This window comes from Pinus tabuliformis, chromosome 6, assembly GCF_031772625.1.
Source record: "Pinus tabuliformis cultivar Carrire ecotype Pingquan chromosome 6, CPIR1, whole genome shotgun sequence".
Lineage (NCBI taxonomy): Eukaryota > Viridiplantae > Streptophyta > Pinopsida > Pinales > Pinaceae > Pinus > Pinus tabuliformis.
The window spans coordinates 59,921,539-59,937,844 of record NC_142292.1 but is presented as its reverse complement, the minus strand read 5'-3'; the positions used below and the strand labels follow the sequence as shown (position 1 = coordinate 59,937,844).

Sequence of the window (16,306 nt, the reverse complement as noted above, 5' to 3'; positions counted from 1 at the left end):
CATCGGATGTGCTCTAGACCTCAAATTTTGCAGGGAGACTTGGGCACATGCATTCCAAAGAACCCAGAAACCATTCTGGAAATTCCACCCAAAGGCGATTTTATTAAAATAATTAATATTTTTAATGGAGTTCCTAAGTCTAAACTTAAGAAAATTAAAATATTAAAGGGTATTAATCTAATTGTGTGTGTAACTTTTAGAAAAAGGAGGAGATCAAATTAAAACGATCTGAGCCTTTCATTAGGAGTTAATCTAGGTCGGTGGTTGTCCAACAGGAAGATATAAGAAGGGGATTGGGGGTCATTTGGAAAACACACCAAGAGAGATCAAGATATCGATTTTCTGAAGTGAGAAGTTCTGAGGAGTAAAATTCGATTGAGGATATTTCTTGCAGTTGAGGGGCAGGGATAGCTTCCACAGAGAGCGAGATTTTCTCAGTCGCAGATAATCAGGAGAGAGAGGCAGAGAGTGATCTAGTAGCCCAGACGTAGAATCTGACGCAGGGCCACATAGAGGCAATGCAGAGGGTGAGAGAGAGTTCGAGATTTTGCTGAGAAGTGTCAGTTTCAAAGGCCAAAAGCCGGGGTTTGAGACCGGGAGGCTGAGAGTAGAGACTCCGGTTAGTAAATCGATCAACAGATTGAGTGACGCAGAGCCTAGAGAGGTTGGCGCAGAGCCTACGTGAGGACTGCGTAGAGCAACGTAGGGCCTGCCAGAGGCCATTCATTCAGTATCCAGATCAGCGGGGATTTTCTTAGTGATTGTGTAAGCTAATCTGACAAATCCCTCTGCCAGTATTTCTCTCTATAACTGAATAACCCTGTGAGGTATTCAAAGATGTATTTAGAATTTGCTACTGCTTAATAATAATAAACCCTCAGAGTTGTTGCACCGGTTTTCCCGCATTGGGTTTTTTCGGGGACTTTTATCTAAAAATAATGGTGTCTATTGTGTTGTATTTTCTTTCTTGCTCAGTGTCTTGTTTCTTCTTATAATTTAATTAAGTGAAGATTGCAGTAGTATTTACTTCAATTTGCCATAACACACAGTAAATAACTTGTATCGATTAACAAGTAGGAGAAGTAACATCAATTTGTTGCAGTAGGAATTCCGGTTAAGGAATTTTCATAGGTAACAGGGCCCTACTAACATTATATAATTAATGATAATGCTAAATTCTTAAAAATGGAACATCAAAGAGAAGGGTACGGAACTGGCATTTAATCAAGAACACCAAGCTCTCTATGTACCTCGATCTTGGTGCCATTAATTGTTGAACTCCTCTTTATAATCCTAGTAAAATTGTACCTATCACTAAAGCAAAATCTTGACGTGACATATTAAGCTTATAGGGTGATATTAATGATGAGGATCCTAATATAGGTAGTGATTTTGATGATATGTTGTAGCATGATTTTTCTTGGACTATAGAGACCATCTGGAGCTTGTTCATTGTTCAAAGATGGATTGCACTCGGTGCTATGTGCTTTGAATATTCTGATTGACCTAATCAATGGCAAATATTTGTAATGACCCACCTATAGCTTAAATAAAATACAAGTATTAGCATACATACGAGACATCCATACGATAGCTACGTATGCATGGACCCGTATGTAACACACTATATATATGATAAACCCTCAAACGAACAGAAAATGTTAGTTTTAATGTTAAATTTTAATTTGTAAATTAAAATTTATGAAATTAATAAAATTAATTAATTAAAATTATAAATTAAATAAATTCATTAAAGTAATAAATAAACTTTAACAAATCAAATTACATATTCGAATAAAATCACCAAATCAAATAAGATTTTGTTTATAAAATTAACACGTATCAAAATTAGGACACGGAGATGGAGGGAGGTGGTGAACAGAGACTTAAAAGAAGGAAGGTTATCTTGAGAGAAGGGGGAAAAAGAATGATCAGGGGGCGGTTGGAGGAAGTACAGTTGAGAGGAGGAAAATTTGTAACACAAAGTTATCGACAGTAAGGATTGAGCCTTGTTTGTTCTGAAGTTTTTGGGCACGGGGGAACAGATTGCAGCAATTGAGAAGCATTCTGGACTGAGTACCTAGGTTGTACTCAGTTTGGCTGGGAGGTTATGGTCTTTTGGTAACAGGAGCGAGAGCTGGAGCAATTTTGAAGCCTCTTCATCCGCAGGAATTCAGGTAGGTACTTCTCATCAAATCAATTAATTTGATATATGAATTTTGGTTAAATTTTAAAGCAGGTTCATGAAGAGTTCATATTCTGTTTAGGCTAAATATCTGGTTAAGTTTTTTTTTTTTTTAAGCATTACAATATTATAATCAATTGCAAAGTCCTGCAAAGAATAGTCAATTGGACGGTCAGGGTAACATTAAAGAAAGTTCAAGTGTGCAGGATCATCGTCAAAATGAGGAATGGACTCAATCTAGAGAAGTTGGAGAGGACCTTGGTAATGAACAAAAGGATGAGTCCTTCTTGCGTCTGCATGAGGAAAAGGGGGATGATTTTGTGAACACATTTGTTAGGGAAGATGAGGCTATGGAAAGTAAAGCTGAGGTTGACCTTACCTTTCTCAAGGATATCACTCCTAATGACTCCTTTTGAGAACCCTAAGGAAGGTGATCCCATGACCTCCTTGGAAGATGAAATTGGAAATTATTTCCACATTGAAAAGGAGAAATGGGAAATTGTTGGGCCTCAATTTGATCATGCTCCTATTTATGATACTAACAAGGAGGATGAGGTTGAGATTGGTTTTCCCTTTCTCTCGAGCATTATTTATGATGACATATCCATCGATACCCTTGGGAAGGAGAATTATTATTTTCCCTTGCATGAAGAGGGGTAGTTGGAAGTAATCGATTCTCCTTCTAGGGAAAACCCAATCTTTGATGCTAATAATGAGGAAATCGATAAGGCTACCACCTATGATTCTATATTCAAATCACTTGAGCCTTTAGATTATGATTTTGGGGAAGAAATACCCATTGAATATGACACTTCACCCTCCCCTTTTCCTTTTCCTCTTGTTCATCATTTTGAGTCTTCCTCAAGTGATTCCCTCACCCCTTGTCATATGATCCCAAGTGACCATGAGCCCTTTCCTTGTTAAATTATGCAACTATGGTCAAATTCCACATTGGATAGCTCATTTGATGAAAATAATGATTGCATTGAATTTTTATTTTCGAGAGGACCAAAATTGACCTAAAGACCATCAAATTTGGACAACGGAAAGTGTATTTTTAGATTATAAGCCCACATGTGCATATTTGATCAAGTCGGCCCTAAGGCAAAGTGGACACCCTTGAAAGACTATAAATACAAGTGACCTCTGCCTCATTAGGACATCATCATGAGACATTCTTTTATTCACTTTCTTGGTTCTAGCTCCCACAAATCTGAGGCACATCCGCGGAGAATGGGTTCGGACGAAGGTGAAATTACACAGTCCGAAGCTCGCATCTCTGTTTTAGGGTTTTGGGCCTCATTCACATGCATGACACAGTATGAACTCAACCACAGTCGCTCATTGGCCGACTCATTCATGCAACTAAATCTTTTCAGTCACACGCACAACATGTCCTCCATGTGACTGCCATCTAGGGTTTTTGACTCATAGTCGCTAGCTTTCAGGCTCAAGGGAGCAACTGGACCTTCCTAGTCACATGCATGACTCCTCCTTCATGCGACCGAGACCTAAATGTTGGTTTTTCAGTGATCTAAAGTTTTCGCTCGTTGACTGTAGTGTTTGGCAGTTGACTGTAAACAGTGATAGTTCATTACAGGCTTCAGGATCAGGGTTTTTTAGTATGAGCATTGTTGGGTTCATTTCATGGATGTTGTTTACTTGATTTTGCTAGATAGTTGTATGGATGAAGATATGGATCATTGTACTCCCTTTTGCTGAATCATTCCATGACAATCTAATTAGAAGAAGAATTTGAAAGGGCTTTCCCCATAGTCGGTTTTGCCCTGGTCTCTGACCAATCCTGGTGTCTCTATGTGTGAATGTCTTTATTTTATTGTTCCTTTATGTTCCACTGCATTGATGATAATGTTATTGTTCTTTCTACATAGTTGCATATGTTGTTGAATAATGATGTAAATATGAATAATGTTATGATGTTATGGGGTGAATTTAATGTGTAAATGAGGAAATGCAATTATCAAAGGAAGGAACAATATAGCCATAAGAAAAATTAACATTCCCCTGTTGAGTATAGTGTCAAGGACGAGCCCCTCATTGGCTATACTTTATCTCCTTGGACACACCCTCAAGGTTTTGATCAATCCATGATCTCCCCTCTCTAATGGGTCCATCACCTTGAGCAACCTACTTGTTGCGCTCCTTTTCCTCACCCTTCGTTCCCCTCTCATCATGACCTTGTGGTATCTACAAAGCATAATATTATAAGCAATGATTGTGATAAGGAGTTCTTGAGAGTGATCTTTCATTCCATCATTGTGTACTTAGAAGGAAAGCCCCACACTTCTAAATTGACCTATCCCTCTAGGGCTTCCTTTTACCTCACATGGAAATTATATTTTCCCACCTCCCACCAACTTCATCCTCCATGTGATTATGTCTGCATTCACATTCAGATTTACACAAATAGTCATATAGGTAGGCATGCGTATATTGATTTTATGATATGTTGGTTGCACTAGCTTTATGATTACACTTAGCTTAACATTGTATTATATGCATGTTAGAGTAGGATGCATTGCATACTGATTTTTTCATTAAAACTAACATCATGTGATATTTATCATGGTAGATTAGCTGCATTTAGATTAAATTTGCATATTTTTTAATTTTTGTTGATTTTACATCCTAACATTAAGCATGGGTCATCATAAGACATTGCAAAAACATGTTGCCCCATGTGTTTGGTCTTTGATATGTGTAGATAACAGGTCTGTGGTAACCAAGAGATTGTTGGTGTTCTCATGACCTCTCGTTCGAGTACCTTCATGCACTTTTCGGAGAACTCATGTCCCAGTTGGAGCCAGACGTTACTCGCCACCTGTGGGTAGTGTATATGGGAGAAAAATTTTCTCCTAGATGGTCCTCTGCCAGTAGCTAGCAGCCCCAGACAGGTCAATGTGTCATTTTCTCCGCCACTTAAGCTAGCGATGTGGTCCCTCGCCTATCTGTTATGAATGTATGTTTGAAAGTGGGCCTCCCGACCCCAAAGGTATGGCTTTTTATTGGTATATTTGAGTTTTCCTTACTTGTCATGAGCACTTTTGGGCATGAATTGGTGGGGGCATTTGGGGGAAAGAGTGGGTTAGGTCTGTATTCTTGTCTCCATTGCCCGATTTCGTGGTTACCCTTGTATCCTAGTCTCGTGGGATCTCCTTTACTGGTCATTAGCTTTAGGGATGGCACTACATGGAAAATCCCAAATTTGGTTGCATGGTCCCACTTCCCAACACCACCTACATTACTTCCTTTCCACTCATTTTAGCCCCATTCATCTCTTTTCCCATATGTGTCCACATGTGTCCATTGGGTCCACACAAGGTTAGCCTCCCCCTCCCCTTGTCCACACCTTGGGTCAGGCCTAGAATGATGCCTCAGAGGTTGATGCAGCTGAAAAGAAAATAAAAAGCATAATTTGGCCACTCACAACAAAAAATATACCACAAAATGCAAAAGATAGCTGGGACATACAAATTTCGCACGTGGTCAAAAGCCAAACATGAGCTCCATCCCTCATCTATGGCCATCACCCTGGTTCCTACAGACCCTAGATGAGCCCCCCTACATCATTAAGGATCCCATGATTGTCCCAAACCCTATTGGGCGATGAACTACCCCACCTCAAGGGGGTATCCACTGCTACATATTACACATCATGCTCTCCATCCCCTGGAGCCCCAAGCAGTTATGAAGAAAAATCAATCAAAGGTAAAGGCATATGAAGAAGGGTGGAAAAAAAAAGCTAGGTTAACTCCTGTACCACGATTTTCTCCATCCTACACTCATAAACCCAGGTGTGGGATTCCCTTATTATAGCTACCCATGCTCCTTGACATGTGGTCTGGATGATTCCCTTAATCCCCCACTCCATTCCATTATTATATCATTTGCCATCTACCTCTTAAAAGATGTACTATGGACATGCCACCCTTTTAGAGGTTGAAGCCACCTAATAGGGTCCTTGGTTAACCCCCTATTTAGCTTCGAAACACTTGTACATGCCAAAGCCCACTATGGAAGGGCATGCCACCATGAAGTGCCCCATTGATCCCATGATTTGTAAGCATTATTACTTTATTATTCTAATGATTTGTGGTATTGGAGGGCAAGGGGACACATTGGATCTTATGTAGGATTGCAGGTGGGTTTTCATTTAGAGCTTGGTCTCCCTATACAAGGTCCTAGCCCTCCAGAAGGCCACATTGGCACTTGTAGGATGAGCATCAAGAGCCATGAGCCTCCACCATAGCAGATATTACTTCATGGATCCCCAGTAGCATTCGTTGATTGTTCATGTTCTACCTTTTGGATGAGGATGATGCACCTAGTCCATCATGCCTAGCCGACTCCACAATTGCACCATACACTTGGCAGATGTTCCAGGATGCCTCCTACTGCAGATGGATAGTTTATGTGATCACTCTAGCCCTTACAGATGCTCTACCGACATATCTGAACCATTTGGAGACCCATGAGGATGTCCTTGTGCCTCCACTCCCACTTGGGAGTACCACAGGTTCTTGATTGGATAACAAGGGGCCAACCCCTTGTCCACTATGTTTGGGGTCCATTTCTTCATCATGGCACCCCTTGGACTTCATCAAACGTCCTCAAATGGCCAACGACTCACTCTATTGATTATTTGACCCTCTTGAAAAGCTTATCTTTGCATTGTTCAGCTATTTGGTGGGATTGTTACCAAAAGTTTTGTTATTATGCACATTATTTTATTTTAGGGGCTAAATTGGGCCTAATTGGCTAAATCGAATTCATTAGGAAGTGTATAAATAGAAGTGAGATGAATCATTTTGATCATCATCACTAGGATTTGATCATTCTCTCTTGGGAGATTTTCGCTATTCTTTTTGGAGGAAGAAATTGGATGAATGGATGACTTTTGATTTGTGGATCTCTTTGTTTTTTGTATTGGAGCTTTAGTATTGGCATATAATGATGATTGAATATACTTTCTCATACATGTAAGTACTCTTTTAATGCTATTTTGTCAATTTTGTCACATGCATGTTGCTAGGGATTTTCACTATACTAGGCTGAAATTTGTTGCTTTTCTTATGTGAAATTGTGGAAATTTGTCTTTTTATAGCATTGCATCATGTCATGGGCCATGTAGGAATAAGTGAATGTTCCTAGAAATATGTTTTTGAAATTTTATCTTGATAAGTCATCATATATTGCATATCAAATTGTAGAGACCTCGAAGTAATTGTCCCATGCGCTAATTGCCATGTGAAATTGTTCTAGAGGCTTCCTTGACTAAGTGAAATCATCCCAAGCATTGGAATCTCCTTGACTCTTTCTCCCAAAGGATTAGGCATTGATCCTCCACTAGTGATCACTCCATAGCACATCTTTCTCACCTTCCCTCTTTCTTTCTAGGCCTACCCCCATAGGTCACCTAGGGCATCAATTATCTCACAATCTAGTCATCCAAAGACCTTGAAAATTGGTCCACAACTATGTTGGGGTCTTCTCAAGGGGCCCTCCAATTTTGAACACAATCCGACGGTGGAATCTCGAGATATCGCAAGCCCTAACTCCAAGATCATTTCTCTCCCTACACTGATTTTGGGTTAGTGTCCTTAGTTGGATCATTGAATTCAAATTTCAAAAGAAAATTAATCCTTTGATCCTATTCTCTTCCCTAATTAGGTCAAGCCCCTCTTTGGTTGATCAACTCCATACCCTTGACCTAGTTTGGGTCCACTTGGGTTCTCTGTGGTCCTGCAACTTTATAACTCAAATCCCACAAGGATTACATAGAATCCATTTCTCCATAAGAATCCTTAAGTCTAGGGAGCCCCTTGCCAAGGCATATCCTCCAACCCTAGGCCAAGGTATCCTCATAACCCTTCTTAGAGAGCCCATCACCTTGCTTCTCAAGCAAGTAAGCTATTTAATTGAGTCTTTCTTGTGAATAGGCTTTAGGAATCACTCCTTATCCGATCATTGATCCATTCATCATTGTGATTCCTCTTATACCAGGTCTCTTCCCATCGGTGAAAGTCCGTAAAGAGCAGGGAGCTTTAGCTGAGGTGATAGTGGGCTATTGCTCCATTGTTGCCCTTGACCTAGTAGCTGTCCCTTCAGGATCCCCTCCTAGGACCTCTGCTAGTTTGACCAATAACAGTTGGGATGAGAGATGACTGCAAGAGACAATATAGAAGATGTCACTTATTGGTATGTGAAGCAACAAAACTTATAGCTTGTTGACTTTAATGTAAAAATACACAAAGGTATTTGTAATAATAACTTATTAATATATAAAATGTACAAGTGATGATGAATGTTACACTGAGGACCCACTTATATACCTATGCAGGGGTGCTTTCATGATTGGGCATGTCCTTTGGACACGTCTTTTCACTTAACTCATGACTATTTAACATAATTATTACTTATTCTTTATTTTTACATTTATTTATATTTATTGTTTTTAATATTTATATAATCTATATTCGTAACATTGCCCCTTCCTTCAAAAGCTGTCCTCAAAGCTTGTAGCTGTCGATTTCCTTCTTGTCGGCGTTGGTCGTCTTGGCATTTATAATTTTTCAGTGATACTCCCTTAAAATTAGGATTTATCCACTTTTTTATAAAATAATAATTCTCCTTTTCTAATTTTTTTAGAATATTAAATCTTTTTATTTTTTTTATTAAATTAATTTTAATTATATGATTGATTTACTCTATGATATATTATTATGTACTATATATATATATATATACAGATCAAAATGTCACTGGGAGGTCACACCGTTTGACCGCAGCCCCAAAAAAAAGGCGGAGTATTGAACCGTGTTGGCAGCAAAGAATAAGTCGGGATGCTGATAGCGAAGAATAAGAATAAGAAGAACAATGTTGAAGGTTAACGCAACTGGACCAATGTAACGATTGACTTGGCATTTAGGAAACGACGTGGGTGATCCCGCAACGGGGAGTGGAACAACAGCGGGAAAAACACGTGGGCGATCCGGCAGCAACCAGTGGAATGACGACGATTGGAGCAGCGGGAGCCGTGGTTGGAAACTGTCGAGGGTGTCGGAGGTAGAGTTGTCAAAGCAGACGGGGGAAGCATGGTACGCACAACACTTTGTCGGGTGGAATATATCTAGGTTTCTCTTGACGGCCCAGAGTTCGAACCATCTCCATTCGAAGCCAGCTTAACGGCCACAGAAGGGCATAATTTTTTCATAAATTTCAGATTTTTCTCTTCCTCTCAGCCCCGGTTGGGGTTCTTTGTGTTATTCGCGAGATGAAAGCCATCGGCATTAAGTATATAAAATATCAATTTGTCCCCATGATGCCGAGAGTTTGCAAAGTATCCTACGGTGAACCCTGAAGCTCGACCTTCTTATTTTTGTTGAGAGAAGGATTCGATGAGAGCAGAATTGATAATACATCTCTCTTACTAGATTTCAAAGAGCCTCTGTATATGGTTTTTCCTTTTCTTTTCTGACAGTTTGTTTCATTATATCTAATAGGCACTAGTGTTTCAATGCTACGACTATTATGGCTGGTTTTAGGTTTTCCTTGTCTTGGTTTCTTGACTCTAGAACTTCCATGACTGATTTTAGAGTCTTTTCTAATGGGTATTTCATATGTATAACTATTATGACTGTTGGTTTTGGAATCTTTGCTTCTAGGTATATCAATGATATGGTTTTCATGTTTGTTGATTTCAGATTCCTCTCCATTCCAAGATGGGGCCAATTCATCAAGAAATATAGACTTCACTTGTGTCATTTTCTCTTCATCAGGATGAATGGACGGCTCAACAATTGCAACCCTTTTTTTGTATTAATTTTTTGAAAGGTTTTTGTTTTTGGTTTCACGACAATATTATGATCACCGACAATTTTTCTATTTGCCTTAGAAATTTGTGGGCTCCCTGGATTAGGCAAAGATTGTGAATAACCCTGCAAATCCATTGATTTTTTCCCATCTTGTAGGTTATCTAACTTCTTGTCCATGATCCCCTCACTTTAAGTCTTGTCAATTGACATGGAGGGGTGCAAGTTTTGAAGTTTGGGAGTGTTAACGGTATCCCCATGTGGAATATCACTTCTCACGACAGTTAAAGGAACAACAACTTCTACATTGATTTTGTGAAACAACGACAGACTATATAGCATTAAGGGGGGCTAAGGATCCTTGAAGGTTTATTTATAGGTCTATTGTCCAATGCTTTTGGTTCCCATACCATGGATTCCAACACTTTCAGCATCTGTAAAAGAATTATGTCAACCTTTAATATCATCATCATTATAATCTCTGATTGGTATAACATTTTCGTGATCTTTTGCGGAATGTAATGATTCTTCATCATTTTGATCATGGTTTTCTTCCTTCTCTCTCTCATAATCCATTTTTTCTTTCTCAAACATGCCATCTTCAACATCTTCCTCAATGTTATGATATTGTTCATCTTCTTGTTTTGTTTCTTCACTGTCGCTATCATTTTCTTTATTATTGATTTCCTTCAGACGTGCTTTAACTTTTGCATATGATTTTTCCCATTGCTAAAGCTTTTCTTGAATTTCACTAAACTACTCAATGAGTTCAGGACGTAAATGTAATGGCATATCGTGCAGCGAACAACGTTCAAAGACTCGCATGGTTATATTGTGTGGTGGATAATATTCAAAGTCTCGCATGGCTCCGATACCACTAAAGCAACAAAACTTATAGCTTGATGACTTTAATGTAAAAATACACAAAGGTATTTGTAATAATTATTTATTAATATATAAAATGTACAAGTGATGATGAATGTTACAATGAGGACCCGCTTATATACCTAGGCAGTGTTGAAGAATCTAAGGCAAATATAGTTAATGAGATTCTTCTTAGCATGATAACTATTTGTGAGGTGTTTTAACTTTTTCTTCTTAGCACAATCTTTAGTTGTTATTATTAGAGTGTGTCTTCTTAGTTCATCAAATAGCTACCAAATCAAAAGAGACAAGAACACAAGATATTGGCTTTCTGCCAGGGCCAAAACCTCTCACTCTTTGAGAGGAAAACCCACACAAAATTCTTCTTATAGAGATTCCAATTGACGAATACCAAGACCATGACCCTTGACCTATTATGCCACTCCAAGACCAAGACAACAATCCTCTTATTTGTCACTGTTGAGATCATCATATTTGCTACACCATGGAGGCCTTCACTACTGCACCACTGAGATCTTCATTACTACTGTAACACCTTTACTGCACCTTCACTGAGGTCTTCAACGAGATCTTCATATTGAGATATGTATATATACGAATGAGAGTTGCACCCAGATCCACTGAGATCATGATTGTTTCACCATAGTTGCAACTTCACTAAGATCATAATTGTGTAACTAATGTCTCCATCAATATCTATGCTGAGATCATAACTTCATCTTGAATTTATGTTGATACTAAACGTGTCATTGTTGGATCACCCAGATCAACATCATCACAACTGAGACTGAGATTGTGTTTTCTTCCTGCACTGAGGTCTTTATCATCACACCTACGCTGAGACTGTAACCTGTGAAGAGGCTAAGACTATGAACATCAAGGAGATGAACATTGTAATCATTAAGGCTAAGACATCACCTCTATCATCCAAAAAACACAGAGATCTTTCTCCATCCAAAAACCTGAACTCTTTTACTCATCCGAAATTTCAGAGTTACTGTACGCATCCGAGATTTCAGAGGATCCGAGTGATAGTCCTCCTCTTTTGCGCGGACCGTAGCTGGGTATATATAGTGGTTTGCCCTCCATATTTAGCTGACATGTCAGAGTGAACCGATGTGTCTCTATTTGCAAGCCGACATGACTTCTTTAGCTTATTTAATTCATTTTTGCAGGCTGACATTAAGAGGATTGTGCTTGTCTTTTTGGAGGGCTTTTTCTAGACACTAGGTTGATTCAAATATATTTGATATATGCCCAAGAAGGGTTTTTCAACATTTTCTTTGACTCTTTGACTTTCCTATAGCACTTCAACACATGCTAGACCTATGCAATGAGAAAGAAACTCATTTTATAATTTACAAAAATAATATTTCTTTTCTTTTACAAGTGCAAAGATCAAAATTACATTTATGAAGACAGAACCTAGTTACACTTTCTTCAACAAGCAGGTGTCCTTTCATGATTGGGCATCTCCTTTGGACATGCCTTTTCACTTAACTAATCACTATTTAACATAATCATTACTTGATTATTTATTTTTACATTTATTTATATTTATTGTTTTTATATAATTTGTATTCGTAACAGTATGGCAGGAGCAGGGCAGTTTAGCATGCATAAGATCTATTCATGATATATGGACTTGTTATATGGATGGCATCTAGGGATCAGAAACAAGGCACAGAGGGATTCCAACAGTTGTCAGAGTTATGCCGCAGCACATCTGGATTTGGGATCCAGGGATTCAATTGGTTGATAGTTCACTCCATTTCGAGATGAGCAGGACCATGGCAGAGAGTGATCTACTTCACTTTGGGTTGGACACATGGGGGATCGTTCAGACCTCCATTGTATGGTGAGGCCGATTTTCCTTGTTGCTACTTAGGATCGGGATTAGTAGTGGATGGGTAGACGTTGACATTATGGAGATGCTTGGGTAGGACGAGCTTGGCCTTCGCAGATTTTCGCTATCAGGTTCCAGGAGAGGAGGATACAATATGTGCACGATGGGTAGTCTTTCATAGTCAGAGTGTGCAGCGTCAGCATTGTGGTACCCTTCTCAGATTGGCATGGGATCCACGCATCACAGGATTTGGCGGTTCAGCTACCCTCAGGGGTGATCTGGTTTCTATAGGGGGAGATCATTTAGATCTTCCATTGGGTTTTAGTGATTCACTAATGACATGGGAGGCCGATTTTCCTTGTTGCTACTTAGGATCGGGATTAGTAGTGGATGGGTAGACGTTGACATTATGGAGATGCCTGGGTAGGACGAGCTTGGCCTTCGCAGATTTTCGCTATCAGGTTCCAGGAGAGGAGGATACAATATGTGCACGATGGGTAGTCTTTCATAGTCAGAGTGTGCAGCGTCAGCATTGTGGTACCCTTCTCAGACTGGCATGGGATCCACGCATCACAGGATTTGGCGGTTCAACTACCCTCAGGGGTGATCTAGTTTCTATAGGGGGAGATCATTTAGATCTTCCATTGGGCTTTAGTGATTCACTAATGACATGGGAAACTTCACCAGTGTGACAGGATATTCCCCAGGAGGAGATCACGTTGGTTTAGGACCCTGGTGACATAGGATTTGTTAATGTGATGGTGGCGCAACAACAAGGAGTGGTCCAGTGGCACATTTGGGACTTTGGCATTAGCTCGGCCAGCCTATGGATCAGCAACACAGGGTGATATTGCTTGAGGAAAAGCAATTTTTGGTGGGGAGGACTGTCATGTTCCAATTTTTGTGCATGGGAAAATCACTTAAGAGTTTTGCAAAATTTTGGAAATATTAAAAAGAGATATATTATTTTGTGAATTATAACAAATGACAACTAATGAATTATATAACATAGTATATTATATATTATAACTAATAAACTTACATATTATAATTCATTAGTTACAATGAGTTACAACTAATAAATTATATATATAAACAAAGAATAATATAAAATGTTTATCAGATTTCAAAGTGATTTTGTTGTGATATGAATTATCCACATCTACTATTTCAAGAATATTTATCATATTTCAAAATGATCCTACCAAAATATTAACCAGTGTGAGATTTATATGTAATTCAGTATTGCCAAATAAAAATATGACACATAATCATCTTTGATTTGTATAGTTACAATTCAATAATTATTATTGACCTAATTTCTTGAAATTCTATTGGTTTTTGAATTCCAACTCTTCAACCATATTTTTTCTTATGAAACCTATTTTAGATCAATATTTATTCTAACACATGATCTTGATTCCAGTGACTCCATTGATATTATAGACCGGTGTAATCACAATACAAATTAATACTATACCAACTCTACATCGCAAATATTAATAGGGTTTTGTGCATCACCATTCCAAGCACTGAAAGGTGCTCACAATTTCACTTTTTAAAGATCGGAAGGGGTTTGTGTCTTGACATTTGTGAAACTATGTTAGAGGAGACTTAGAATGCTACTGTTTGTACTATGACTTGGTAGGTGTCAAAAGTGCTCAAAACTGGAAATAAAGAACAATCGTCTAGCACTATTTTTCGTGTTGCGCTACTGCTAGAAAACAAAGATTGAGGGCTCTCAGCTGAAGGTTTCATGAATCATTACCATCAACAGTATACCCCAGGGAAAGTCTCTGATTCTGTAAGTTTAGCAGTTCAATTTGTGTGTGTATCAAATTATTGTTACTTATCAGTAGAATGATCAAATAAATTCTCCAACTCTCTTATTTGGTGACATCCCAATGAGCACAGATGAAGAGAATGTGATATGCAGATCAAGATAGTCACTGTGGAAATAACAAGTCGAAGGATATTAAAATTTGTATCATCACACACAACATAACAGCCTAGATGGAAAAAATTTAGTACTTACAGTCTCTAATTGAATTACAGAATCTGTGACAAGGATTATAGTATATGTTAGATGCCAGAAGAAACAATGGAAAAGAAATGTCTTTTCTGAAATTTATAAATGAGGAAAGCTACCCAGGAACTTCTTTGCATCTGCTCAAATCAAGATTTGAGGTAGGAAGTGAAATGCTTGGCAATAACTTTTAATATTTATGTCTCTGCACAATGATTTGAGGACATGCGTGACTACTTACGCATGAAAGTACTTCTTTCTTTTGGCTATTATAAAACAGCAAATCTCACCTGTTCCGCACAACTCCGGGCTCACCACTTTCAACTAGCTCATCAAGTATGGCAAAGGATCTGTAATTCATACAGGAAAGTTTTAGTGCCATTAAAGTATGAACATTTGTTTTACTTATTACAGATGGTTTTTCTAGCTAAGTAGTAAACCCTTCTTATGAAAAGCTTCCAGGAGTCCTAAAGCGCTAATTGCTCATGCTTTTCCAACATTCCTTTGAAACTATTTAATAAAGACAATAAAAGCCTGCAAGGAAGGAGAGTATTATATTCATCTCCGCATTCATGTTTCCTGATTGAATGTTGAAGTACACTGCCACAACCCAAAGACAAGGATATTGACTACCTATGTTATTTGCAAGCAGGACGTTGGAGTAAATAGGATCAACAATATCTAACTAAACGTAAAAACTTATGTATTCTATACTCCACGAATAGACCTGTTAATTGTTTAAGTGTAAAACCATTTCTGTTTAAGATAATATGTTGAAAATATAGGCCTATAACCTAACACCATTAGAAACACAACATCACATAAAATCATGATAACATGTTTAGTGGAGAAACCCTATGCCGTAGAAATCTCCACTAACAAAATATTCCATTACATTATTTCACAAGGTTTGGTGTGTACATGTAGAAGCTCAATGACCCATATATTGTTAGAATATTTTGATGCTAGGAGTTAGTCTAAGACTTTAAGTACATCTTGATCTAATGTGCTTTTTAGTTTGGTGTGCTTTTATTGTGTTTTTTTAGTGTGCTTTTGTAATTTAATAATCCAATGGCCACAATTATGTCTTGTACATGAGCGATCTGACAACTCAACATCTTGGCTTGTTATCCAATTGATCCATGATCTCTATTTAAATAGCATGGAGGATCATTTGTTGATGGTTCATCCAAAAGATGTTCATGTAAATTACATTTGCATTAATAAATTGCCTTCAGTGCCATGGATTGTTTTCCCTCTTCGAGGGTTTGTAATCATGTAAATATAGTGTCATTAATGTTGATCTATGTGTGTGGAGTGTCTAATGCTCATAGTAGATTATTTCTTAAGATAATTATGATATATAAAAATTCGTTGATAAAATAATGATTGAATGAACAATGATTTACATTTGAAAGGCTCTAATTATAAAATATAGTCTAAGGTGTATTTTAATGAAAAATCATGACTTTTTAATCATATGCCTCGATAAGAAATTCAATGAGAATCTATCCCAGAAAGCAAAAGAAAAT

General features: G+C 38.1%; 1 protein-coding gene across 2 annotated transcripts in view; it reads right to left on the bottom strand.

Annotated features, from left to right (window-relative positions):
- Positions 1–16,306, bottom strand: part of LOC149257217 (plasma membrane fusion protein) — a 205,739-nt gene that overhangs the window by 13,947 nt on the left and 175,486 nt on the right. Inside the window, exon 5 of one of the 2 annotated variants that reach the window (XM_089413740.1) lies at positions 15,065–15,124. The exons of the other annotated variant lie outside the window; for it this stretch is intronic. Within the exon in view, the coding sequence (XP_089269866.1) occupies positions 15,065–15,124 (60 nt within the window). The remainder of the gene's footprint in view (positions 1–15,064; positions 15,125–16,306) is intronic. 2 annotated transcript variants of the gene reach the window in all.